This window comes from Hirundo rustica, chromosome 6, assembly GCF_015227805.2.
Source record: "Hirundo rustica isolate bHirRus1 chromosome 6, bHirRus1.pri.v3, whole genome shotgun sequence".
Taxonomy (NCBI): domain Eukaryota; kingdom Metazoa; phylum Chordata; class Aves; order Passeriformes; family Hirundinidae; genus Hirundo; species Hirundo rustica.
Genome location: NC_053455.1, coordinates 40,247,376 through 40,274,533, shown reverse-complemented (window position 1 = coordinate 40,274,533; position 27,158 = coordinate 40,247,376). Strand labels below are relative to the sequence as shown.

Genomic DNA, 27,158 nt, shown 5'->3' with positions numbered 1-27,158 from the left:
ACTGTCTTCATTTGGATAGGAAAGATAGTTTTATAAAAAAAATCAGTGAGTTTTAATAGGCAAATTCTATTATCACTAAAAAAACCCTTGAACTTAGCTGTCAGTAGATATAATTTTAGTTAAAATATCTATGCATTAAGGAAATAATTGCTCCTCTGCTTGTGAAGCTGCCACCTACAAATTTTGGGGTTTTATTTGGGATTCTGAATGGATCCAATTACAACAGTATTGTTAAAGTTTCCTGCTTGCATATGCTAACTGATCTTCATCTTTAGAAGCTGATACTGGGTCAATATTATAGAATATAGACATTAAAGTCTTAGCTATGCTATTCAGCTTGTATCCTATTGATATGTGAAAGGAATAAATTTTCCAGAATATTTGTTAGGAAAAAGGACAAAGACTGTAAGAGAAAGGGGAAAGCCTATACCTGAAAAGATGGTTTTCTTCTTTGGTGGTTGGATAGGAACTAACTTGTTTTTAGGCAAACTGTTTTAAAGTGATTGTTGTTTGGGTTTCTTTTTGCCTGTTTGTTTGCTTGCTGGCTCGCTTGTTTCTCCTAACTGGGTGAGATAGATTTGATTGTGGTGTCAGGCGATCTCTTGTTGAGTTTATGCAAGACCTACATATGTGTCTGCAGGTGTCCCAGTGGAATTCAGGGTTGTACATCTCTCTGACATATGTCAACTTCTTCAAATATAAGGGAAAATACTTTGTTTCTTCCAGGAGAATTTTGACATTCTTTTCATGTTTGGTCATTGTGAATTGCTTGTCAGAACTTCAAGTCTCTTGGAATTATACCACACCTTCCTTCCCACACAGGTTATGTGAACCCTCAACATTCTAGTCACAGAATCATTCTGACAGTCCTGTGTTGTCAGCTATATCAAAATTTTCTTTATCACCAACAATTGTATTTTATTATTTTTCTTCTCAGGCTCTAGGAGACAAACAAGTGAACTATTTCTCTAAATTCTTTGACACCTTATTGTGTTCCATACACAGAGTTCAAAATATATTTTTCTACATTCTTCTATTGTCAGTTTTTTGTGTTCCTGGCTGCTTCTCTGGTGGAAAGATCAGTATTTGTGTCTGTGAAGTGCATTACAATTGCAGCATTCTGCCCTGTTATCACTGTGCTGTTGGCTTCACCTGTCCTTTTTTACTCATGGAGTGACCAGGAGCTATTGCTCACCTTCTTGCAAGAACTTCCATCAGATATCTCCTGAAATTTTCTGTTACTTATTGCCAGACAAGTTCCTCAGTAGGTGTCTTGCTGGAAGTCTAATACCTGCTCAATGAGTTGCGTGTTCACCAGACTTTTTTTTTGCCAATCAGTCACAGAGGTTTCAGCCTTTCTACATTTTCCTGGTGCTATTTTCTCTGTGGCCCCTGCCAGTGATTCCCAATGTAGTCTTTCAAGAAATATTAATCTGCTGTCACTGTACACAGAAGTGCACTTCAATCACATGAACATAACTTACGCTGCCTTTCTGCTGGCATGCTCCACGTGCACCCAGCATCTCTCTCAACTGCCAAGAAAAGGAAAGCACATGCAAGAAAAGCACATCCAGCACTGATCATAGTTGTTCCCTCCTCATTCATGCACATGGCACAGAACTACTCCTCCAGAGATGCAATCATGGTTGCCCTCTGATCTACCTTTCTAGATTGAGATACTCCAAATTTCAACACAAAATTTCTCTGCATGCGGTTTTCTGCCATTACAACACACTCCAGACACCTGATATGATCAATGACCCTCAAAGCTCAAGCTTTAAATTCTTCTAAGGGAAGTGGTACACATATCTCTCTTAAGTAGGCTATTCAAAAACATAGAAACCCAGACCATGAAAAGAAACAAACTAAAACAAAGTTCACCAAATCCATTCATTTCCAAGAACAGTATTTGCAGGTGGGGTCTCAAAAAATCATTTTAGTTATTCACCCATGACAGTCATTAATGATGTCCTTGGCTGTTGAGAGACTTCACTGTAAGTCAAGTGATAACATCTGTTAAGAGCTGATCATTCCATGTCCAGGTTTGTAATAAATAAGCAAATAACAGCAGTCTAATGCAGGATTTTTGACACATGGACCACGGAGGTTTATTTCTTTTAGCCTTGCACTGTCCCACTGTGAGTTGGTTTACGTATTGGTGAGTCTATATATTCTTGAGGTATTCTTTTTAATCCTCAAGCTTGCTTGAATCACTACTTACTTTGACATTTTTTACCTTTATAGTGATACAATAAAAATCAAAATATGGCTTAAAAATATGGCATATATTTTTTTAACAAGGGCACAAGCAACAGCAATAAAGCAGGTAATAAGGAATATGCATACATCAAGACCAGAAGGTCTGTGCTCCGACACAGTCACATCAAAGATGGCCCATCCCTTTTCTCTCAACAGGAAGGCAGCAATAAAGATACCCAGAATGAAAAAATAAAAATGATAGGCAGCATCCTTACCTAAGAATTAGGGAGGACAAAAATGCAAAACTGAGGTCATAGTCATGTCATGACATCTTGACTCCCAGGGGTCATAAAACAGCTTGTCAAAATTGTGGTTTGTTGTGCCTCATCAAGACAAACCTAAGAGGCATCCCAAGGACTCAGGAGCTACTGTCCCCTGTCCTCTGCATCACACAAACGCATGCACACACAGAGTCCTGAGCAGAGCACACACACACACACACACATCCATCTTGGTGCTTGTGACTATGAGCAAATGTGTGAAATTGGAGCGAATGAGTGCAAGTGACTGAAATCAGTTTCATTTAAAATAAATATGTGTCCTCTTCCACAGTCTTCAACTTTATGACACTGATTCTTATACTTCCAAGGCTGCCATTTATTAATGAGCTATGCCACGAGAATTTTCAGAATACTAACACAAAAAAAAAAAGCATTCCAATGCACTCATGGGATTTCATGTCCTTGTGGGGAAGACTATCAACTGCAATGAAGGCAACAGTATGAGTTGGGACTAGAAGGTCTTTTTCTGCTGGCCATTTTTGGGAAGTATGTTTCCCCCCACAAAACCTCTACCTTCTCCTGCCTCTTTCCCAGGAACCCATAGATAAGGCAGGTCTGCTCTGTTTTAGCACTTTTCCAAGATGTAGTAAATCCACTAGCTGCTACTGGGTGGAAACACAGTTCTCTTTGCAGCCCTCTGCCTTTCCTCAGCTGGGGCAGAGGAGGCATGTACTAGCATTGCCCCATGGAGAAAGACAAACAGGACAATGCAAAATACACATCTCTTTTATAATACTGTAGTTAGTATCTTAGTACTCAATCACTTTGACCCCAGTAGCAGCATAGATATTTACAAGGATAGTTTATCATACTGTTCATAATTACTCATCACTGCTATCATTGCTAGATGATTAAAAGGAATAGATTTGTCTAGTTTGTGTCCAAGATGAGCATTCTCATATCCTGGGAGTCAGTGGTCCATTCACCCCTCCAGAAGCAGTGAGTGTTGAGTAATCTGTCCTTTGAAATGAGTAAAGAAGCTGTTAAGAGAGCACAAAATATGTTTAGCCAGCAGTACCAGCTGGATGTGAGCCCATCCAGGATACACTCTGCTCAGCTGACAGACCCACATGAGGGTTAGTCTCTAACTCTCTCATGTCTCATTCTGCCTGTCATCGACGCCTTTGTTTCGCTCTGTAGGAGGGAAGGAAAAAGATATAACATAGGGACAATGCAGCACCTGGTGGGTACCGAGCTAGGGAGGATTTGCAGGGTGGCAGGTATTTAATACGATATGCACACCACGTTAGATGGGCTATTGAGCGGTAGGATGTTGTTATGCCATAAATTGCATCCTCGCACCAAAGAGTAAATTACTTTATGGTCATCCCATCTGTCAGTCCTCTTCCTCTCAGAAGAAAACTTCTTTTTTTTTTCCATTTTCTGTCTACTGTAAGAATCACCCTTGTGACTGGTACATGTCTTATGTGAAAACTGATTCAAATGTGTCTGCTGCTGCAATAGGAGAAAGTCCTGGTGTCTGCCACAAGAGGGTAAGTGGAGATGGAGATTGGATAGCAGAGCATGCTCACACAGGGCAAAAACGGCTGGACAATCCACAAGGGCAAGCATTACTAGGCGCCCCATCTGTACTCTGAGAACACGGGCATTTAAATTTCTCCCATAGCAAATGGGTGTTGGAGGGTTAAAGACCTTTACTGTTGGGGAGCCAGAACATTTTTTAAACATCCACATCTTTAAATCTTCTTTTTGGAAGTCAACATTAGATTTTACAGGGTTAACAATAAACATGCTTTACAGAACCCCAAATTTGTTCTTCAACTCAGATCAGGAATGTGAAAAACCTACTATTTTGCTGTCAGCAAAAATCAATGCCAGCCTTCAAAGGAACAACTAGTAGCCTTGTTGTTAGGTGATGATCTAAGGTAAGCCAAGCTTCCTAGAGAGAGATACAAGCTTTTGATAAACCAAATAACTCAGTTAGTCTGTAGACATGCTTTGGGACTCACAAATCTCCAGAGCAGAAGATCAGACACGATCTTGGGTAGCCAAAAGCCTGTCGCTTACCGCAGTCACATCCTTTGGTCTAGCTAAGGCTGTTTGCTCTCCCTCATCGGCCTGACCCAGGACGGCCGGGGCCGGAGCCCCGTCCCGGGTGGCTCAGCCCGGGACCGGAGGGCGCAGCGCTGCCGCCCCAGGCCGCTGCCCTGTGCCGCGGGCGGGGACGGGCGCCGGGAGCTCGCCCGCCTCGCTCAGCCGCCGCTGTGCTGAATGAAGGGCATCATCCCGCGGCACTCGTCCCCAGCGCCGTCTCCTCCCGCGAAGGCAGCGGGGAGCCCGGCCCGGCCGTCCCACAGCGCCGCATCTCTCTGTCACCCCTGTCCTTGCGGGCGCCCCACGCCACCCCGGCCCGCAGCGCCCGCGGGCGCGGCGCCTCCCGGAGGCCGCCCGGGCTGCGGCGGCGACGGGGGCTCCAAGCCCCTCGCCCCGCCGCCCCCTCCCCTTCCCCGCTCCCGCCCGCCCCCGGGCCCTCCTCCCGTCACTGATTCGGCGCCGGAGCCCCGGGTGCCCGAGGCCCCCTCCCAGCCCCGGCCCCCGCCGCCGCGGCTCCCGAGCTGTCAGTGCGCAGGCAGCGCCGCGGCCCCGCTCCGCTCCGCGTTCCGCGCTCCGCGCCGCGCTCGGACCCCGCCGCCGCGGGGCGCAGCAGGTACCGTGCCGGGGGAGCCGCCGGCGGTGGGGCCGGGCCGCACCTGCGGGGCCGGGCGCTGGGATGGGATCCCCCGCTCGGACGGGGGCGATGGGAGCGGGGCCGCGGGCGGGCCTGGCTCCGGCGGCTCCCGAGAGGTGGCCGCCGGTGCGGAGCGGGGGGACCGTCGGGGCTCTGGCCGCGGTCCTGGAGAAGGGGGACTGCGCTCGGGGCACCCTGCGGTGTCCCGGCCCCTGGCCCTCGGGGCGGCGGGCATGGCGTGGGCGGCCGCCCTGGTGGGCTGCGCTCCCTTCGTTCCCATCGAGCGGCTGGACAATAGCGGGAGATGCCCGAGTTACCCCACCCTCACGCCTATCATTCCCAATATTAAATGGCTGTAGAGTTTATGTGGGAAAGGGTGTAAAATTTTGGCCCCACTTGTCATGCAGACGGGGTAGGGAAACCTCCCAGGGACTCTCCGTAGTGAAGAGCATCCTGGCAAATTCCCACAGGGACAGTTTCTCAGGTGGGAAATAGCATTAATGTTGCATGGATCTCTGGTTTCTCGGTGGAACAAAGTCCCGAGGGTTTTTCCAAGAGTAGAATATGCAACTGATTCTGTAATGTACGGTTTTCTGTTAGACAATATGATCTGATCCTCTGTGTACTTGGCCATCCCACTGTCATCTCCTCAACCCACTCTGTAAAAGCTCCCAGAGAAGTAGGTCAGTACCTCCAGATGATGTTTCTATTAGACACTGGTGAGTTTCTGCTCTGCCAGCTGACTAGAAGGCAGCATTGTGACCCTTCCGTTTATGCACATACTGAATGAGCCGAGCTTCAATTATTCATTCTGATGCCATTGCAACCTTCTGCAGTTTCTCTTCTCCAGGGACATGATGTGTAACGAGAGTTTGAAACACTTCGCCAGTGAGGCTGCAATCCTATCTTGGCATATGGCCGCTGTTTGCTTGTCTAGCCATTTTTAAGGGTTAATTTGTAGCACTAGGAGGTATGTCAAGGAAGAATGAGGATTCCCAATAGAGCAGCATTACCCTGTACATTCCTTCTGTTTCCCTCTGAAAAGATATAATTCAAAGTGCTGAATTGTTCGTAGACTAGGCTCTGCAGATGAGTTTTGCATTTTCCACCTGAAAGAAGCAATGCCTTCAGAGGACGTTTGGTTACCATAATGGAGAACCTATGGCTTTGATATAGAATTTGTTTAAATGCGATCATTTCTTGGTGTTATAGACATTTGCTGTTTTGTAGGTGAAGAAACAAATGCAGAAATAAAATACATTGGAACCAGAGATTTGGCGCCAAAACTCAGAACCCTGTTTGTTGTTATTTATGTTTGTGTTGTTGTAAACATCTATCCATTGTGCTGTGCTCTCCATTCATAAACTGTGAGACATTCATATTTTCCAAGTACAGAAGGCTGGGTGGGCCCACAATGGCAGCAGCAGTACTTGTGAAAAAACAGGATAACTCTGCTGTGACCTGTAGTCTTGTAGTGTATGATAACTTTTATAGTCTCCATTTAATAAAAGGTGTATTTCGGAAGCCCAGCAAGGCTGCCTGTTCATCACCAGCTCTTGGAAGAGTTACTCTTGTATGAAATAGTAACCTAGATTAACACAGGCACACAGAGAAAAATGATGTGTCAAAGGTGTAAACAGACATGATCGTTTGAACCTTCTGCGCAGAGCACCCTGTAATACAAAGACCAAAAGAAAAAGAGGCCAGTGATAGCAGAAAATGGACAGGCAGTGAGCCTCTGAGTGATCACTGTCATTGTGACAGAATTTCACCCTTTCTTATGGTTAGTTATAGGCAGAAAGCAATGAAATGAACTGGTACTGGTAGTGGCAGTAGATTTCTGAGGAGGTGAGTACCTCTGAGAATATAATATTTTCAGCTGAGAAATGTCTCCCTCCAAGAGATATTCATCTCTGCATTGACTTTTAGGCAAAAGAATAGAGAAAAAAATTTGGTTTGAAATTGCTATAGTCATAGAGATGCTGAAGTCTAGGGCTTTGTTATCAGTATCTGAGGTCAGATGTTAGGATTTGGTGGGTTTTACCCCTGAACTCTTCCATGCAGCCACCCTTTTAAATCACCAAATTATGAAGCATGAATTCTGCTCCAAGGTGCGCAGTTAAGGAAAATTATCTTTCACTAAATTACAGTTTACTGACTAGTCTGTAGGGGTGAGGGTCTTTGTACTGTCTTGGAATACACATTAAGGATTAGCAATTTGATAGTTCATCTTGCAATATTTGAAATACTGGCTCTTGATTTTCATCCAGTAGAAATTAAAAGCCTCTTACTTCTCATTTGGCACTCAGAAATTTAGTATAGATCCTGTTGACCAACCAATCCAAGCAGAAGTCAAGTCAGGACTTTGTTTTTCCTTTCAGCTTTTCTGTACCTTTTGCTTTCACCCTCTCCTAGATAAGGAAATTGTGTGATGTTCAAATGAGATAAGCCAGCACTACAACTGCTGTGCTGCTGGTGCTCTGTGAATACCAGGTCTACCCCCGAGTTCTTTCTTGTCCCTGTAAAGCTTCTCTCTAGTTGCCTGCTTCCTCCAGACGGGTTAGAGAACAAAGGAGGAATTCCTGCTGCATCTAATCAAAGGTCTGAGGTTTCCAGCAGAGGTAACACTGCAAGAATCCGATGATCACAGAGCAAGCAGTTAGTGACTACTCCAGGGGCTAATAATTGATTACTAGGGCCCCATTGGGAAACAGGGAAAATTTATAATTTCTCTCTCTTTACCCTCCAGCTGGTTAATTTGCACCATGCATGTTTTCTGCTGTGCCAGGGCCTCAGTCACGGTGCCAGGAAAACTGTCCCTGTTGGGTTAAGGAATCTGGGGGCACAGTGGTAATGACTGCTGGAATAAGAGTCAGGGCTAGACGAGAGAGTTCATCCCGTGTTGTCAGGAGGAATAGCAGATCATCTTTATTCCAATGTACACAAAGGCTTACTGTCTGCGATGTGCCTGCTTGTGGCCATCATGGCTGGCGTTTCAGCTCCAGGGAAAAGATCCTGCAGTCATTGGTCAAGAGCAAAGGGAATGTTCAGTCCGTTGAAATCATCCAGCTGCCTTGGTGCTGCCCTTGAAGCCCATGCTGCTGTTGTAACTACAGTGAATACAATAAATTAGGACATTTCTATCATATCCCTAAATCTATGAAGAGAAATGGTCATGTCTTTCCCAATTATTTTGTCAGTATTCCAGCAGGTTCTAACAGAATTGGCTTCTGTTCAGTTTACTTATTAAACGCTATTTTAAAGGTTATTTGTAGAATGAGTGAGAGATTTGATTTGGCTTTTGTTTTTTGGGGTTTTTTTTATTAATGTAAAAGTTGAGATTCTTGACTATGGTTGCACATAATTAGCAAATATTTGTTTTGGTGAGGCGTGGGGCATAGCAGGTGAAGGGGGCTATAAGCTGGGTAAACATGATTATCTGAAGGCAGATCTTCTTTAAATAATATCAGAAGATTCAGAGCTCATAGGCTCATGTGCTTTTAGTGTGTGCCAGTCCTTCAGAGAGGCCACAAGCTGCTTAACACTGACACAGTAGCTGCATTGGGATGTCCTGGATCTGCTTTTATTCAGCGTTTTCTTGGAGAACCTGAATGGTAATATAAGGAGTGAGTATATCACATTTTCCAGGGACATAAAACTGGGACACTTGAAATATGCTGGAGGAAAATACTAGAATTCTAAATTTTTCCAATGAATTGGAAGACCTTCTAGGAAAAGAGCTGAATGAAATTCAGTAGGGATAAATACAAGGTACTACAATAAAGCAGAAATTACCAACCAGATAAGCATAAGCCAGAAGTAAATGACTAGACTGCAACTCCACAGAAAAGAATCTGTTGATAGATCTCAAGGGGAACATGAGTCAATGTCACGCTGTTGCAAATAAAGGCAAACATCTTGCTCGGATATGTAAAAGATGTGGAAGCCTGGAAGACATGAAGCAATCCTTTTGCTCTGAGGCCAAAGCCTCAGCTTGGGGGCTGTGCTACATTTTGGTTGTTGCATTTTGAGACAGGTGCAGTTCAGTCAGAGGGAGTCCAGAGGAGGGCGGCAGGATTCATCAAAGGTCAGAAGAATGTGACCTGCAAGATGATTTGAAATAACTGTAATTTTTAGACCAGAAATTTGACAGGGGAGTATAACAGTCTTCAGATAAAAAATAGAAGAGGGAATGACCTTTTCTTTGGGCTCATGGTGGATGGAGCAGAAAGAAAGAGGCATCAAAAAGGATGATTATTTTAAACTACAAAAATAATTTTCTAGGACCTAGGATAATAAAAACAGTTGAATATTTGATGTAAGGGAGGTTCTGAAGACATTTTAAGAATAGGCTAGACAATTATCTGTGAAGAATCAAATAAGGCTAGTGATCCTATAATGGGAAAGCACCTTGGACTGTTTAATGTCTTAAGTTCTCCTCTAGACCATTCTTCTATCATTTCATGAAGGCGATCTTTTTATGTGAATGAAATAAAAGAAATCTGCTGGCCCTATTCTGATGTTTGGCTGATATCCAGGGGTAGCACAGCACCAAGGCCACAGACCAGCTCTTTCTGAAAAGAGCCTGAAAGAAGAGTAAGAGCTTACTAGATGAGAGTTAGAAGAGGTCTCTCTTTTTGGAAGAAAAGGAAAGGAATGAGACATTCTGATTTCCCGGGAGCAGATGCTTGATTGAGTCTATGAATGCTGAAAACAATGCTATGGAAAAAGAAAAATTAATCCAGATTAGCTGTTAGTAAAATTATCTGAATTGAAAATACAAAGTCTTCTAGTATTTTATTCCTTGAATGAAAGGGTATAGTCCAAAAATTGTTTTTAAAGGTAAAATGAAATATAATAATGGAATTCAGAATAGGAATAAAATCAATCATAGTTCTGTGATTCATATTTTTAGGCATTTATCCAGGGAGACAAAATCTAGGTCCTGTAGTATTCATGGCTTAACATATATTGTTTAATATAAATGGAACAGACAGTCCCCTGTGCATGGTGAAAAATCCTGAATCTCTGTGAGGAGACAGGTAGAAAGAAAAAAGAGAGCAATGATCAACACTTTTGGATGCTGAAGTGGTGGGTGCACATAAGATCCTGAATAGAACACATTCTGAGTCCAACCAAATAATTTTTTAATCCTCTAAAGGGAGAGGGATTTTTCTCTTTCCTCAGGCTTTAGGCTTTTTCACTCAGACAGAAAGAAAAGCTCTTAAAGAAGTTAAAGACACACTGGGGGGAATGGAAGTGTTTTTATACCAAGCAGGCAATAGGGAATTTTTTCTGTGAAAACAGGTACTCTCTAGGACTTAAAGGCTGCTGGAAAGAATCTGTGTTGAGTGAACAAGACAAGGAGAAGATGAAGAGTTCAGCTGCACTTTTTGTAGCCTGTTTTCATGGGGCTATTGCTCAGTGAATAATCTCTTGTCATTTAAACACTCTTACACTTGAATTATCCATAAATTGATGGAAATCCTCATTTTTTATTTACTCTGGGACACATGAGCACAAACTGGGACACTATATAAGCAGTGATGGATTTTCCCCCTCCCTCATCTTCCATTACTGTTGGAATACCTTGAGAAAAATAATTATATGCTTAGAAATCCAGCTACTTGATGCCCCAGATATTTCAAAGTGAATTCACATCCCTTCCACCCAAGGACTGAGCGGTGCCTGACATCTGCTTGTGCTGCTTTGCCTGAGTTTATTTCATCACTCCTCTTCCCATCCTTGCTTTTACTGTCTTTACTTCTCAGATGAGTGTATGAAACAGTCTTTATTTGAGAGACACAAAGGGTATCCAAAAGCAGGCTTACTGTGATCCGTGCTAAAGGAATTTTAGCTTTGGAACAAGGCGGTTCTGGAAGGAGATAAAGCAAATATAGCTAATGTTAAAAAATCCTATTTTTACTATTAGGAGGAGACAACAAGGTGAGGGGGTTATCCTCCAGGAAACTTGTGAGGAAATCTGAGACAGGCTGTGCAGAGAAACACTGAACATGCTGGAGGGGGTTCTGCAGATGGTAAATGTTTCTCCTGGTGGAAAATGTTGGTAATTATCTTGAAAAGTAGAGGTGTTAGACAGAAGTAGCTACAAGGAAGGTAGGGGACTGAAAGAATTTGAATAGAGGAAGCACTGTCTTGAAATATGAACTGAATATGAATGTTTGGGTTTAGGGTGCATGACTGGAATTTCTCAGTGTGGCTGTGAGGAAATTGTGTAGGCTGTTGCAAATGGCCCTTCTTCAAGTATGAGCTGCATATTTAATGCAGAGTAATGCTATCCCAGCCTGCTTTAAATGAAGCATCTCCATAGCAGGGTTCAGAGCAGCCATATCCTTCACGTTCTTTATATTATGTCCAACTGGAGTCTAAAAGTCAGGTGAAACCTGCCAATGCATTGCTGCAGTTGTTATTTCAGTATTTTAACAAAATTCTTTTCCTATAAGCAAAATCAGTGGCATCAGCTTCAAGCTGTCAAAGGCAATTTTGCCTGGGAGGGAACTGGCTGGTCACAGAGATGAGCCGGGAATGTGTGAGCACTTGACAGGCACTGAGAGCTCCTTCTCTGTGAATGAGGAGCTGATGAGTGAACAGCAGTGCCCAGCAGCGCTTTTTGATGGCAATGCCAAAGCCTTTTACCAGCAGCTCCCCAGTGCAGATGGAGTTTTACAGAAATGGGTACACAAGCATTTCTGCTGCCATTATGAGGGGACTTTCATTTTTTAAATACTGGAAGCAATATAATGCTAGAAAGCAGATATTGGAAAAACCCTGTAAAGGTATGTGTGTATTGAGGGCATTGTTCAGGAATGCTTCTCTATGTCCCTCCATCCAGGGCCTTAGATTCTGCCTTGTAGGCGGCAGCACCTCTGTGTCAGATTGTCGCAGAAAAATCCAGGTTCAAAAACTTGTGAAGTGACAACTTGATTTATGCAGGGTGTTGGGGAGGAACTTCACAGTTCCCTGCTGAAAAAGATGACAAGCCGATTAAATCAGTGGACCAAAATATACTCAATGTTTTAAAAGTGGAAGCAGAAACTATGGTTTTCCTGAAGATATCACTTCACAGCCTTGGGTTGCCTCATTTGCAACAGCTATAGCCTTCTGAGAAATAATTGCTAGTAAAAAGGCTAAAAAATTGAAAGAGCTCAGGTTCCAGCTGTGTATAGATCTCTTCCTCAGAGAGGTCTGGTCACAAGGGATTTGGCAGGTAAGACCACTGAAAATGGGGAACTACACACTGCTGGTTGTGAAGTGTCAGTATTAATAAGCGTGACAATTACTAACCTTGCTGATTTACTTTGCTGCTTTTAATTGCATATCTGTAGATATAAAAGAAAGAGTGCTAGTGGGCCAAGTATTAGATAAACCCGATTCATTAAAAACAATTGAGATTGAAGGTCACTATATGTATTGAAGAATTTCAGTGTTCATCAAGAACTTCTGTTCCATACCCGGGGAAATCTATCTCAAGGTATCTCAACTGTCTGGTGACAAAAATGAGGGTAGTCCCAGGCAGTGATTATTCTTGCAATGATTGTTTTATGATCTACCAATTCTCTAGGTACAAAAGCAACAGGATTGTCATGGATAATAGGAAGAAATTCTTTCCTGTGAGGGTGATAAAGCACTAGAACATGTTGCCCAGTGAGGTTGTGAATGTCCATCCTTGGAAGTGCTCAAGGCCAGGCTGGATGGGACTCTGAGCAACCTGGTGTAATGGAAGATGTCCCTGCCCATGGCAGAGGGTTGGAACCAGGTGATCTTTAAGGTTGCTTCAATCCAAATCATTCTATGATTCTATGATTCTGTGATTCTATTATCCAGTTGGACAGTTGGAGAACAGGACCAGAAAAAAGACTCATTAGCATATGTGGACTTTGACTGACACCCCTTTCTCCCCAACACAGAGTTTTCATCCTGGAATAATACTGACCTCTGCTGAGTGCATGATGCTTGTTCTCTGGCTCCAGGTCTGTGTCCTGACCCAGGAGGAGGAGGGGCAGAAATGAAAGTGCCAGAGCAGAGGTGAAAGATACATGGATCTTAATGCCTTTTATCACCTTCTTCACTAAACTAGAGCTCAGTGAATTTCCAAATTGAGATGTTGCTGCATGTTGACAGTGTAGACCAGCACTGCAGTGCAATTCAGTGTTCTGTGTTTCTTTACGGTAATGAAACAGCAGGGCATGAAAAGAAATGAATGTGGGGTTTTGGCTGAGTGTGATGGCAGGTGTTAAAGGACAGCATGTTTTCCTGACTTACCTGTCAAGACACGCTAAAAAACTCGCAAGGAGAGCAGCATTCCTGTAGGAATATGCCCCAGTACATGGGGAGTTTTTTCAGACAGATTTGCAAAGCCTACTGTCAGAAAACAGTGGTCAGTAGCACGTGACCTTTTCTCAAAATACACTGTAGATGGATGAAATGACCAAAGCAATGTTTCCATTGATAAAACATAGCATTAGAAGTTGATTTATCAAGCAAAGTAAAACTAATCTCATCCTTTCTGAAAGTTTTCTGCTAACTGCAGGTAGTCAGGATGGTGACCAGATTTACCCAACTTGGATTGCTAAATCAGCTTATAACAGACAGTGAGTTCAGACATAACAATGAAACAGAAATATTTTTTGTTGCCATGGCATGTAATCCCAGTTGGTACTCAGCTATCCATTAGTTCCCATAGGGGACCACTGCTGGACTCCACAGGTTTATCCTAACTTGAGACTTGATGATTAACCAGAAAGAACCAGCATATTCCCTCTAGCTTTTACTCAGGTGGGTGATGTGGCAGGTCTTAGAGAAATGACTGGAGGGCAGCATTCCAGTCAGTGGGGGAAGGGTTTGAAAACAAATTCTGCAGGCGCAGAGTTCCAGGAAAAAAATTATGATTATTTGCCCACTGAAGTGAGAAAGAAAGAGAAGGTATGTCTATGCAGCTATGAAAGAAAACAGAAAAGAAAAACCTAAAACTTGTTCTTTGTTGGATTAGGACCTTACATTGCAGTTAAATTAAAATCATATATTGTCTGATACAGAGTGCAGGAGCACAGACTCACAGAAGGAAAATTGAGGACATAAAGCCATTACAGAGAGGACAATGAGCAAGTCATGAGAGCACACCACAGGTTCCAGTATCTCTTGTAACATCATCACAATTTCCAGGACAACAGTCTTCAACAGGAAGGTGTAACACAAAAGTTGCATTTCCTGTAGTGTATAGACAGTCAGAATTGCTCTCCTGTTTGCTACATCTTTGTGGGGCTCATTTTCTACAGGTTCCTATTAGTTCCTGGACAAATAAACCTACTATCAATAGTTGTTCTCATTCTTAGTGAGGAATTGAGAGGAAAACATGGAAGAATCACTGCAAGATTTTGCCCAACTGATGGTGCCATAGCGTGCTGCTGGATGACTGGGAATGTGGATGAAAGTGGAAGGCAACAGGGAACAGGAAGGAAAGCCTGTATAGCCTGTGTTTAACTGGAATATTTACTCTTTTCTTGATGACCTTTACTTTAATGTCTCTAAGTATTTATTACAATTAAGGATTAAAAGAAAATTGACAAATACAGCATCAACTCCGAGAATAGCCCAGGAGCCTCATCTTCTGGTGAGCGTGATTGAAGGATGAAAATATTAATTCAGCTGCACTGAAGCAAACTGTTGCTTAGGTCCATAGAGGAAAGTGTGGTTCAAAAGAAGTCAAATATCTGCCTATACTGTAGGTGTATTTACCTATAGTAAACACCTGCTGATGGTCTCTGAAGCGTTGCTGGATTTTCATTTGTTAGCAGAGGGAGTGAAGATCTTCCTGAGCACTAAACTTTACTTCACTGGAAGGAAGTAGTTTAGGAAAACTGCCAGAAAAAGCAGTAATGTGATGTGTAGCAATAAAACAGAAAGAATAAAGGGGTTAGAATTCAAGTTGATTCCCGAGTACTGATTGCAGTGCCATTCTGCCTACCTAGTGTTTCCACTTTGCCACTCACAGCTCAGTTTACCCAACTGAGTTTAAAGCAGAGATTTTTTTTTTTTTTCTGTCCCTAAGGATTTGAACTATCCTGCCACTTCAGGAAAGCCTTAACAAGCTTGTGACCAGTGGGGCTGTCCAAACAGTTTTTCTTTCTGTATGAACACTCTAAAGTCTCCATGCTTCATATGTTATTGGGAAAAATTATTTATCTTTTTCCTGTACAAACTCTTACTAAAAGAGAAAAATTACAGCAGTAGTCTGGGATGCTGAAGCCATCTGCATTTTCCTGAGATTCCCAGTTTTTGTCTCCAACCTAGAAAAGTCTTTTGTAAACACTTCTAAATTTTCTTCCTCATTGCCTCTTAAGAATCTCTCATTTGTACACTCATTGTCTTCCCCTTCACCTTTTCCTTTAACACTGCTGTGGTACTGACTGTGTCTTGCTTGTTCATTCCAGTTTTGTCAGATGATGAAATAAAACCATTTTATTTCATAGAATCATAGAATCATGTAATGGCTTAGGTTGGAAGGGACCTTAGAGATCACTTAGTTCCAACCCCCCACTGCCATGGGCAGGGACACCTTCCACTAGACCAGGTTGCTCCAAGCACCATCCAACCAAGCCTTGAGCACTTCCAGGGATGAGGCATCCACAACTCTCTGGGCAACCTGGTCCAGTGCTTCACCACCCTCACAGGAAAGATCTTTTTCTCAATATCTAATCTAAACCTACACTCTTTCAGTGTGAAGCCGTTCCCCCTTGTCCTATCACTACATGCCCTTGTGACAAGACTGTCTTCTGCTTTCTCGTAGCCCTGTAGATTCTGGAAGGCTGCAGTAAGGTCACCCTGAGGCCTTCTCTTCTTTAAATTGAGCAAATCCAACTCTCTCAGCCAATTTTCATAGAAGAGGTGCTCCAGCCCTCTGGTTATCTTTGTAGCCCTTCTCTGGACTCACACAAACATCTTTAATATCCACATTCATTATATTAAGTTTAAGTATCTTAAGCCAGGTGAGACATTTAAAATAAAAACCCTGTAAATAATTCTTGTTCATTTTTAAAGAATAATTTCACGTTGGAATAGCCTAAATTGCACTGCTTGTACTCAGCATTCTTTCTCACAAAGTGTCTGTCAGCCCAGTAGGTCTGTTGCTGGTACAGTCTCTCTGGCAGTGTCCTTTTGCTTCCTATGGTTTTACCTTTACGGTCAAAAAACCTCAGGACTTCTGTGGGAAAGTCCTCCTGCTACATGGCTTCTAGCCCAGCTACCTAGAATAAAGAAATTGTTCTCTACTCCATCCTCTGAGTTCTCTGAGTCCTCTCTCTCTAGAACATGATTGTAGCGTGCAGTCTGCCTTTGGGGCCTTCCTCTCTCACTCTTAACTGAGATCTTTATGGTATTTGCTGCCAAAGTGTCAGATACTTTCTTTTGCCTATCAAAATACCTCCTGGTATTCCAGGCCAGACTCTTTGTTAATCCTTTATGCCAGTGTGATCTGCCTTCTGGTGCAGCAATACGATTCCTGCTTGGAGAGATGAAATGCTCCAATAAAGCCTTATTCCACAGTCTCAGCATCTCTTGTGCACACCAGGAAAAAGAAATGCACACATAAACTAGGTTAAAAAAAGGAAATTACGTTTGGGGGTGAGAAAAGAGATGGTTTAACTTTGGCATTCCCGTAACTGTAATGGGATCCGTGTGAAAATTCCAACTGTTGAAATGGTCTCAGTGGTTTATGTCTAAAGGCAGCAGTGTTAAATAAACACTGCACAGCAACAGACTTTGCTTTTCTCGAGGTGTGGTTTCCAGTCTCCTCTGGTCTCTGCTTTCACAGAAGCTGTTTGTCACTGAGCTCCTTCCCATCAATGTCTGGTTTTTTTCACTGTTTATTGCTGGTGTAATTTCAATGATCGATAATCAACAGTTGATTTAACTGCACGTGCAAAACAACTTCACAGTATTCATCACATTTTATGAAATACAGTTTAAACTCAAATGTTGTAGCAATGTTTTCTGTTCTTCCACTTCTGGCCAGTGTTAGACTATGCTTCTTTGCTTTGAAGTTTTAGTCCTGTTTTCTTGAGCAGTGTGTATATGGTGGACAGTTGGATTTGTGCAATGTGTTCATTTAGAAAAGGATGTAAAAAATTATTACATCTGAAAGCATTAGTTTGCTGGAATAACTCGTTCTCCCACCTAGGATTTATTCAGCCATCTTCTCTACTAAAACACCATTTTGTCTAAATTAATATACTTTAAAATAGAATAGTAGCCCAAAAGGCAGAGGTGATGTGCTACCCTGGCACTTCAAATGTGTGGGACAAATTTTCTTAAATGATGTTAAAGAAGAAAAATCTTAATGTTTTCATTTTGATCAGTGAATTTACATTAATTCACGTAACATCATTTTAGTTTAAACAGAGTTGTTAGGGCTTTGTTTGAAATACCAGGTTTAATCATATTCTGAAATGCAGGGTAACAGTAGTGGCTTCTGCCAAAAAAGTCTCTCCATTTCCTTTTCCTGAGTATGACTAGAGTTGAGGCACTTGAAAACAATTTTTTCCTTTCCACAGATCTTTAAGTACACAAAAGCTCATTTATTATGTTAAAGGACTCTCCCTTGACTGAGGGCAACATTCAAAATTAAGCACTTTCTGTATTAATGCCGTACATGTCTGTCATTCAAGGCATGACATATAGTTTCCAAAAGGCATCCTGAATGCTTCGGACAATGTTTTACCTCCCAGGATTGTGCTATGGTTAAAAAAAAAAACACGTTCATCAAAAGCAGAGAAAGGCTAGAGCCATAAGGGAATCACTGGTTTTGTTACTCATGTACTCTTATACAGATTTTGCTTTTGAGGATGTGCTACAATTAATTTCTCTTTGATGTTGGAAGAACTGATGCATTTGCATCATTATCTGATGCTCTTAATCTGTATTGGATGAGTGGAACAGACAGAATGTGGTATCTTGGGAAAAGAAATCTTGCTAACTATAGTCCAAGAAGGATGTTCATTACACAGGCTTTCACTGATTCAAATAATTGAAACATTTGCAGCTGTCCTTAAATATTAGGGTGAGAGCTAGGGAGAACAGGGCTTTGCTCTTGCAGCTTACAGGATTTAAAAAACCTTTTAGTAACAGCTGATCCAACTGTACTGCTTGAATTTTGTTTCATATCTCATTCTTCGTGATATTCCTGGCAAAACTCCCACTGAAATTAAAGGACTCTTGCATAAGGTAGGACTAGGGAATCTGGATAATTAATATTTTGGAATAAAAAGAAAACCCTTGTGGGTATCACAAGTAGGTCTGTCCTGCAAGTGTAGAAATGGGGTGACCTTTCTATTGTTGAATGTCCTTTTGTAAATCCATGTGTCTCAATAGAAGAGTAAAACTAATTGTCTTTTCACTGGTGGATTGATTCTGTTCCAGGACAGAAAAATCACCTCCAGCAAACTCAAAGCTATTAAAATTTCCTGGGTCATGCAAATGGTGAGTTCTGACTTTCTTTTCAAGAAAGTTTTGCAGCTCTTATTCTATTATGTGAGTCAGTACCATTTTAGTCCCTTCTTTTCAGGTCACTAATTTAATGCCAGTGTCTTTGAGAATTGTTTAGCTGCATCATGTGTTTTGTGCCTCCTATTCCAAAAATAGTTTCTTGACTTCTCTGTGGGCTGCTGTCCCTGCTGGTACTGCCTGAAGTGAAAGCAGTAGCCTACCTAATTTATCCCTTGGGTCTGCTCAGCTTCATTCCACACTTCTGTGGTGTTGGGACAATAAGGAATGGCAGGGTAGGGCAGAAAGGGCCCTGATTTGTGTGCAAGTGTAATGAGAATAATACAGCTGCCACATGCTGAAGACCCACTTTCCATCTCTAGCCTGGGTCTTCCACCTCACTCTTCAGTTTTAAAACTTTGATCATAGCATGAACTCAAGGCTGATGCACAGTGTCCATGGCCAGCTTCACATCCTCGGCGCTGTCTCTTCCCTGCCAGAAGAAAACTATACCAGTAAAAGAGATTTGGGCACCAGAAACAATTTTGGGGTGAGGAACATGGCATTTTGGCAGCTTTATCTTTCAGAATTACTATGACAATACTGAAGTCCAAAAGCTGTCACGAGTGGCCTCTGTTTATGGCAACGCTGTAGCTGGATGTGTCTTCCTAATGATTGGCAAATTATTCTTAGACTGGTTTAGTGTGAGAGGCAGTTATTAGATACTTTCTAAATTATTTTTAAAAGTACCTAAATCGTGCTGAAAGTGCTGAGTGGGAGCTGTCAAGGAAACAACTTGCTAATGGAAGTGCAGCATCATTAACCGCCTTATTTAAATGACTTGCTTTTGGAAAGACCTGATAAATAAGGGACAGCAGCAGCAGAGGGTCTTTGCAACTGTGCTGAGTGATCCAATGTTTAATAAGTGATCTTATTACACAGGAATTAGCTTTCAAACAGAAACAAGGATAGTGGTAATTTGAAGGATCAGAAGGTCACATTCACTACACACTTTATTAAGCTTTGTTTGCTCTGTCTTTCTGCGCTTTTTGGCCAGCAGTGATGTGCTTTCAGTATCCCCCCTGACTCCTGGATATGCTGGATAACAAGGTCTGGAGCACAGGCAGTGTTTCAGAGAAGCAGGCTTGTTGCTAAAAATGCAAATGCCAAATCCTTTCCTGCCATTTGTTGTCTCAAGAGCATGCAGCCATGTCACAGTCACCCTGGTTCTCCATGCAGCCACACCATGGTGATCACTGGAATAACAATGAATGAGTATGAATCAGGAACATCTAATAGCCCTTATAAGTTTGCCTTTAGGGCTTGATTTTGGAAGCTGGAATGAGCCTGCCATGCTAGATGTAGCACTCTACAAAAATAATACTGCTGAACTAGAAGCTGAGCTCACAAGTGTGACAGTTTGGGATTTAGTTTTTGGCGGGGTATGAGGGTCTATTAGTATTGTTTAAATGGCAGCAGTAGCCAAATGCTGTACAGACAAGGGAAGAATGACAGTCATTGCCCTGAGGAACACATAAATTACAAAGTAAGGAAAAATAAAGACAGCGTGGAAGCAAATGTGTGACACTTGGCTATGGATTAATAGTTTCACTGAAAATGCTTCAATTTGCTGGATGGAAAATAATCTGTCTGTTACACTTGCTGTTAGCTGGTTAATTCCATGTAAGTGCCATGGCTAGGGTTACTAGGGAGTGAATTTTAACAGCGAGAAGGCAGTAGCTAAGGGATTCAGTCACAGAATAAGGAATCATGACTTAGGAAGTCTCTAGTCCAAGTTCCTGCTGACAGCAGGGCCAACACTGTGTGCAGACCAGGTTGCTAACAGCTTAATCAAGTCTTGTTTGTAAACTTCCAAGGATGGAGATCTCACAATCTCTCTGTGCAGACTGTTACATTCTTAGTTGCCTCATCATGGACTTGTTTTGCTTATATCTGGTCCGAGTCTTCCCCTTTGGATTTTGTGACCATTGTCTGTTATTCTTCCACCATTCTCATCAGTGCAGTACCTCGCACTGTCAGGAACCACTAAAGGCACTGCAAGGCACTGCTGCTAGATCCCCCCCAAAGTCTTCTCTTTTCCATGCTAAACAAGCCCCGTTCAGTCAGCCCCTCCTTGTTGGGCAGGTGCACCAGACCTCAGCCATCTTGGCTGCCCTCTTCTGGAGTCACTCAAGTGCCAGCTGGAGAGGAATAATCACAGTCTGTGGTTTTGTTCTGCACCCCAGAGTGCTGTAAGCCTTCAGTACCTGCAGGGCACAGCGCTACCTCAGGTACAAATTACTGTTCTCCTGGATCCCTAGATCCTTTTCAGATCCTTTTCAGATCCTTTTCAGACAGACTCACAGCCAGCCAGTCACCAGTCTGTACCAACACACAGGTTAGTCCATTCAGGTATAGTATTTAGCATTTATTGTCACTGAATTTCTTTTTGGTCCATTCCACCAGTCTGTCTGGGTCCCTCTGAACAGCAGCTGTGCCTCCAAGTATATCGGTCAACCATCTGTTTTGGTGTCATCTGCAGTCTTGATCAGTCTTTCTGCTTCTCTGGACATCGATAAATAATATTGAAGAGGACATCTGAAATTAAACATTAAACACTAGTTCTCAAGCCTCATAATCCGGTCAATTTTTCACTTTTCTAGCAGTCCACTTATCTAACATCACCATTTGGATAGTGGAATGTTCTGGGAGACTGAAGTAAAAGCCTTGCTAAAATGCAGGTGACATCCACTGATCGCTTCCCACAAGAAGGCAATCAGTTTGATTAGTCTATCTCAATTAAATAATGTGTGCTAAATTACGTGTCCAAGAACATTCCATGATTTTCCCAGTGACCAATGGGAGGGGCTAACTGGTCAACCACCCTGTAGTTTCACAGGTAGTGTCACTTGTCCTTTCTGAAGGTGGGCGCCACATTTGCCCTTCTCCAGTCACCAGGGGTCTCCTCTGATCTCCGTGGCCTTTCAAAGGTGATAGAGAGTGGCCTCAAAATGACATCGGCCAGCTCTCTCAGCAGCCTTCACTGCTGCCAGGAGGAGCAGGCTAGGTCAGGAGAAACATTCTTGATTCAGGGCCGTGGAGGAAAATACTGAGAAAATACAGTCACAGGCAGAATGAGAACTTCAGACAAAGTTTATTAGAGAAGCCCTCCCTTCACAAAGAGAAGATACGGAAAGGACTCCCTTACTTTATAAATTCTTTCTGAGAGAGAAGCTGAGGTACAGCTGGATACAATCTTAGCCCCAGACTTAGTCCATGGTTTATCTCTAAAGAGTTGGTGAAACTGAGCTTTTATACAACTTCATCCTGCAGAATTAAGGATGGCAAACCAGATATACTTATTTAAATTTATTGCAATAATGATTGGGGGGGAAATCTTAATCAGAATTATTTACTACACAGTATGGATCACTATTAATACTGATTTAGTGCACTGTTTTTGAATCAATTATATTAAAACAATTATATTCAAGGTAGAATAATTGTTAAACAGAGATTGGTGTCCCACACCAACAACTGGGAAAATCTCTTTCATTCAGCCTCAAGGAATAACCTTTAGGAGTGTCCTCAGTGAAGGGAAGGATCTTCACACACCTTAGGGGGATATGCTAGAAATCTTTGCTGTGCAAAAGTGACACTAGCCTTTTATAGTGTGAATAGTTTATAGTGATTGGCTCTAATATGCATTCAAAATAGGAATTTTTTAGATGATGTGTTCTCAGACTTACTCAGCAAAATATGCTTTCTGCTGAAAAATGTGTTGGCAGCTTTTTAGTTTCTTCTCTTCAACACTTCCGACCCTCACTTCCAAATCAGTACCTGCACATCCTTGCTGTTCCCAGCCTCAGTCAGGGACCCTCAGTCTTGCATGTCCTTGTGGGGAGAGTGAGAGTTTGGTCAAGCTGGTCTCAGCATTCTTCAGCACTAAGAAGAGCAGTGTTATCCTTGCTCAGTGTTATCACTGATAAGCAGCCCGTCCTTGCTCCACTGAACAGCAAACTCTCCTTGCTCAGCCCTTCACCGACAGATTTATAAGCCTGCTTAGGCTGAGAGCCCTGCTACACATGTCTGTGAGAGAAGTGATCTAAGGTAAAACTGGGACATGGATGGATATTTCTTTAGTCTTTGCTGGTGTGGCATTTTCATGTAATTGAGAATCTAATTTATTCTTGGGTTCTTATATATTAAATCCTCAGATTTCAGTTTTATTCTCAAGTGTGAAAGAGCAGGGCTCAAGCTGAATTCCTGCTGGTGGGTGATTCTAGATATTACGTCTTGCCCAAGCAGGTTCCCATTGCCACCTCACAGTCAATGTGCATTCTGTCTGCTTTACTAGGCCTTCTCAGATGATTCAAACATTTACCCCTTTATCCTTTTTAATGCAGGATTTGTCTTCAACCCTTCCCCCCACCAATGAGTTGCATGTTTTGCTTCTGTTCTGCTGGTCTGTGAATTCATTGTTTGCAGGCTGGCAAGGCACCAGTTTTGGGGTGACAGATGGAGCAGACTGCAAACCAGGCAGTTGCCTCCTAGCCTGAATGATATTTTAATAAGCACAGAGAGGTGACAGAAAGAGAAGCTTCTCACTGGAATGACTGGCAGTTTTGTTTCCAGCCTGAAAGCACTAATAGATAATTTTTGGCCTCAGTCCAAAAAAAAAAAAAAATTCACAGAAAATAGAAGCAGAAAATCTTGTTAGCTCCTAACTTTTTTAGGGGTCAAAGAAATTTTTATGTCTGGTCTGTTATCCATTTAGGGAGGTGTTTCCCCATTTTTGGTATTTCAGTTCTCCATCAGGAATCGCACACTTTAGAAGACTTTCCTCTTACTGACCATTTTGTTTTCCTTCTTTTTTTTTTTTTTTAATTATTTCAGTAATTTTCTCAATTGTCTTCCTTCCCTAAACATTCCTTCTTCTTCATATTTCTTTGCACTTTTCACAGATTTGTGTTGGAATAATGGGATCTAACAACTTACTTGGCTTCCAGCTTCCACATCCTGTGAAACAGCTATTGCACTGCGAGGCAATGGCATCTCTAGAGCATGTGTCCTCTTCTCCCTGCCCCTCAGCTGTGTCTCAGTTGTATAATACAGGGTTTGTGTAGGGCTTTGTTTCATCCTTGGTCTTATGGATAAAAAAAGGCACAACAAAAGGGAGCTCTGGCAAAGCCCCAGCGGGCTCTGAGATCCCTCAGATCCCTTGTGAGCAATGCCGTGTTTTGCAGATAAGCTGTAGGATAGTCAGGCTTTCAAAGGAGAAGATTCTTTTTCTTTCCATGAGCGCAGGTTTAAAAAGGTCCAGCTCTCACTACAAAAATATAAAAGTGGTGCTGGGATCTGAACTACAGTGTGGTCCCATACACTGCTCAGAGAACACACTGGAAATTTCTCAATATTTGGACATAGATCTTCATGTTTATTTAGCAGTATTCAGGTCTGGATTTCAACTGGTGTGTGAGCTGTAATTTGTAAATTTGTAAAGTGATGCTATTCCTGCTAAAACATGCTTCTTTTTGCTTCCAGATACAATGATGACACTGAACCTTCAGATCATCTTTGGTCTCCTTTGCTGCATGGTTTTTCTTCCTACAGATGGCTTCCCAGCAGACACCAGTGCTGAATTCCGCTCTGCTTTCTCTGTGGCCAGAACCAGCAGCATGGAAGGGAGCTCTGAGATGGTGATTACCTTTGACAAAGTGTATGTGAATATTGGCAATGATTTTGACCCCAAGACCGGATTGTTCCGCTGCCGGATCCCGGGAGCCTACTACTTCTCCTTCACTGTTGGGAAATACCCAAAGAAAAACTTATCTGTCATGCTGATGAGAAACAAGAATGAGGTGCAGGTAATTGTGTATGACGAACATCACCGCAAGGAACGGAAGGTGGCCAGCCAGAGCGCCATGCTTCAGCTTGACTACGGGGACACAGTTTGGCTGCGTTTACATGGAGATCCCAAGTACGCTCTTTACAGCAATGTGGGCCCCTATACAACTTTCAATGGCTACCTGATCTATCCAGACACTTCTGCTTTCTTCCAGAATGCTCTTAGCTCTCAAGAGCTCGGGCCACACCCTCGCACAATTCAGCAACTTCCCAGAGAACAAAACGAAGCTTCACAGCGACATGTGTTGTCTGACCAACCAAACAGGGTACAAGACCCTCGCTCTGCGTTTTCTGTTGCCCGCTCACAAAGTCTCCTGGGGACGGATGAGAAGCAAACCCAGCACGAGCCAATCACATTTGATACAGAGTTCGTGAATATTGGAAAAGATTTCAATTCCTCCACTGGCATCTTCACGTGCCGCATACCTGGTGCATACTATTTCTCCTTCACCATTGGCAAAATGCCCTTTAAGACCATGTCAGTGAAACTGATGAAGAACCACAATGAGGTGCAGGCCATGATCTATGATGACAACCACTCCAAGAGGCGGGAGATGCAGAGCCAGAGCATCATGCTGCCTCTGCAGTACGGGGACACCGTTTGGCTCTACAGCCATCAGCATGATGGCTATGGTGCCTACAGCAACCACGGCAAGTACATCACCTTCACGGGCTTCCTCATCTATTCAGAGGCTCAGCCAAAGTGGCTGCCAGGTGCCAGCTCACCTCAAGGATCAAAGAATTAAATGCAGATGTGAAAGGAGCATAAGAAGAGCCGAGATGCCATGAACTGGGGTATAGCTTCTCTGACTATCATCCACTACTTTGAGCATGCTGTCATGTGTCCAGTGCTTTCCTTACGCTGCACGCTTGTGCCCTGTCTGCAGGGCCGCTGCTGTGTGTGCCATTCATCCGTAGAGAGCCCTTTTGGGCTGTAGCTGTGCGTCCTGTGTTGGTGTTTGATTTAACATAAAGCATGAGGTAGTTTTGGGGCAGGGGTGGGGCAGTGTAGTGAAATGCAGAGGATCAGAGAACTACTGCAGATCTCCAGCATCCAGAGAGAAAAGGGTGTGGTGGCTTTCCTTGTTTATCCGGGGAGGGAATAAATGTAATGAAAATGAATGTAATAAAAATACAAAAGAAGTGAATGTTCTCAGTTTGGAATTTATGCTACTTTGTGAGACTTGTGTGCTTGTCATTGGCTGAAGTACCAGCTCAGATGAGAGAGAAGCATGGTAAGTGAGCTGAGGGCGTGTTACTGAGCCAATCTGTCTGTGTACAGTCTTTTTAATCGTTTGTGTGTGTGAAGGGTTGGTACCTCTTAAGATTTTATTGCAAGTTTCATAGTGGTTTGTGTTTTTCTTTATGTGATGTAGATGAAGTCAAGAAGCTGTGGTTGAGAATCTCAGCCTCCATTTAAAGAGTACATTTAGAAACTAACAAAAGAGCAGGCTTCTTGTAGTGAAAGATAAAGGCTCAAATCTGTGAATAGACCATGCTCTGAAAGCCCCGAAGCAAGGTAAGCAAGAAGAAAAAGAAATGTATTTTTAAATCTCTAAAGATTTGGATCAGGAGCAGGCACATAACACAAAGTGTGACTGGTACCACGCCATGTTGTGGCACTGCTGACTGCAGGGGCAGAAATGAGCCCCTTGAACGCGAGGGTGCTGCTAACCCACTATGTGCTGCACTGACAGCCTCCTGCAGGCCCGGTCAGAGGAACTGCCAGGTGATGTTTTCAGCGTCCATGTTCCAGGAGTTTCCTACGTGTTCCACCGAGAGTTTGTCCTGTGGAGAGGCTGCTGTGGCTGTAGAGGACACTGCTGTGCTCCTACAGTCCGACAAACAGATGGGCGCCCGGCGGGATCCGCTGAGGAGGTAGCGGGAGCACAGGAGGCTTCATCGTAGCACCCCTGGTGCTGTTTCAGTTCAGCTAAACCCTGGTTTGTATCCCCAAAATACATAAACTGCAAAAGTGCATAATCTTAAGCATGTGCAAAAGCTTCATGACATCAAGTCAGTGAACTTATAATCCGTTCAACAGGCAGCAATGCTCTAAAACTGCTCCTAACAAAATCCTGAGTTGAAAGCAGTGTGTTGGCATCTGAGTCACAAGCCAACCCACTCAGCCTTCTTCCATATATTCATATGGCTCAGGCTGTACGTTCTCCAGCAAGACAGTATTTTCATGCACTAGTGCTATCTCAGCTCAGCTTTTTGATGATACTCTGCTCAAACTGGACTTGAATGCAGCCACACACTGCCTCTGTCACTCCATACATGTCCTAGACATTTAAGACCAGGGGCATATTTGGTAAAAGGGTAAAGATTGGAAGCAAGTAAAAAAACAGCATAAGAATAATAGAACATTAAGTGAGACAAGAAGTTTTACTTCAAATAAAATTCTAACTTCCTATATCCTTTGGAGTGAAAAACAAAGAGACAAACAAAAAGAACCCCAAAGCACAAACCAAAATGAAACAAACACACACACACACAAAAATCCAGCGACAAACAATCCATCT

General features: G+C 42.8%; 1 protein-coding gene across 2 annotated transcripts; it reads left to right on the top strand.

Moving 5' to 3' along the window:
• The first annotated feature begins 5,103 nt into the window (after positions 1 to 5,103).
• Positions 5,104 to 25,788, top strand: C1QTNF4 (C1q and TNF related 4). Of its 2 annotated transcripts, XM_040067402.2 has the most exons (3): positions 5,149 to 5,208; positions 18,664 to 18,723; positions 24,271 to 25,788. In XM_040067402.2, exon 3 carries the CDS (start codon positions 24,276 to 24,278, stop codon positions 25,377 to 25,379), a length of 1,104 nt encoding a protein of 367 aa, XP_039923336.1. In that variant the 5' UTR covers positions 5,149 to 5,208; positions 18,664 to 18,723; positions 24,271 to 24,275; the 3' UTR covers positions 25,380 to 25,788. The 2 variants fall into 2 exon arrangements, with proteins under 2 accessions (XP_039923335.1, XP_039923336.1); XM_040067401.1 differs by lacking the exon at positions 18,664 to 18,723 and having other exon boundaries at positions 5,104 to 5,208.
• Positions 25,789 to 27,158: the final 1,370 nt, after the last annotated feature.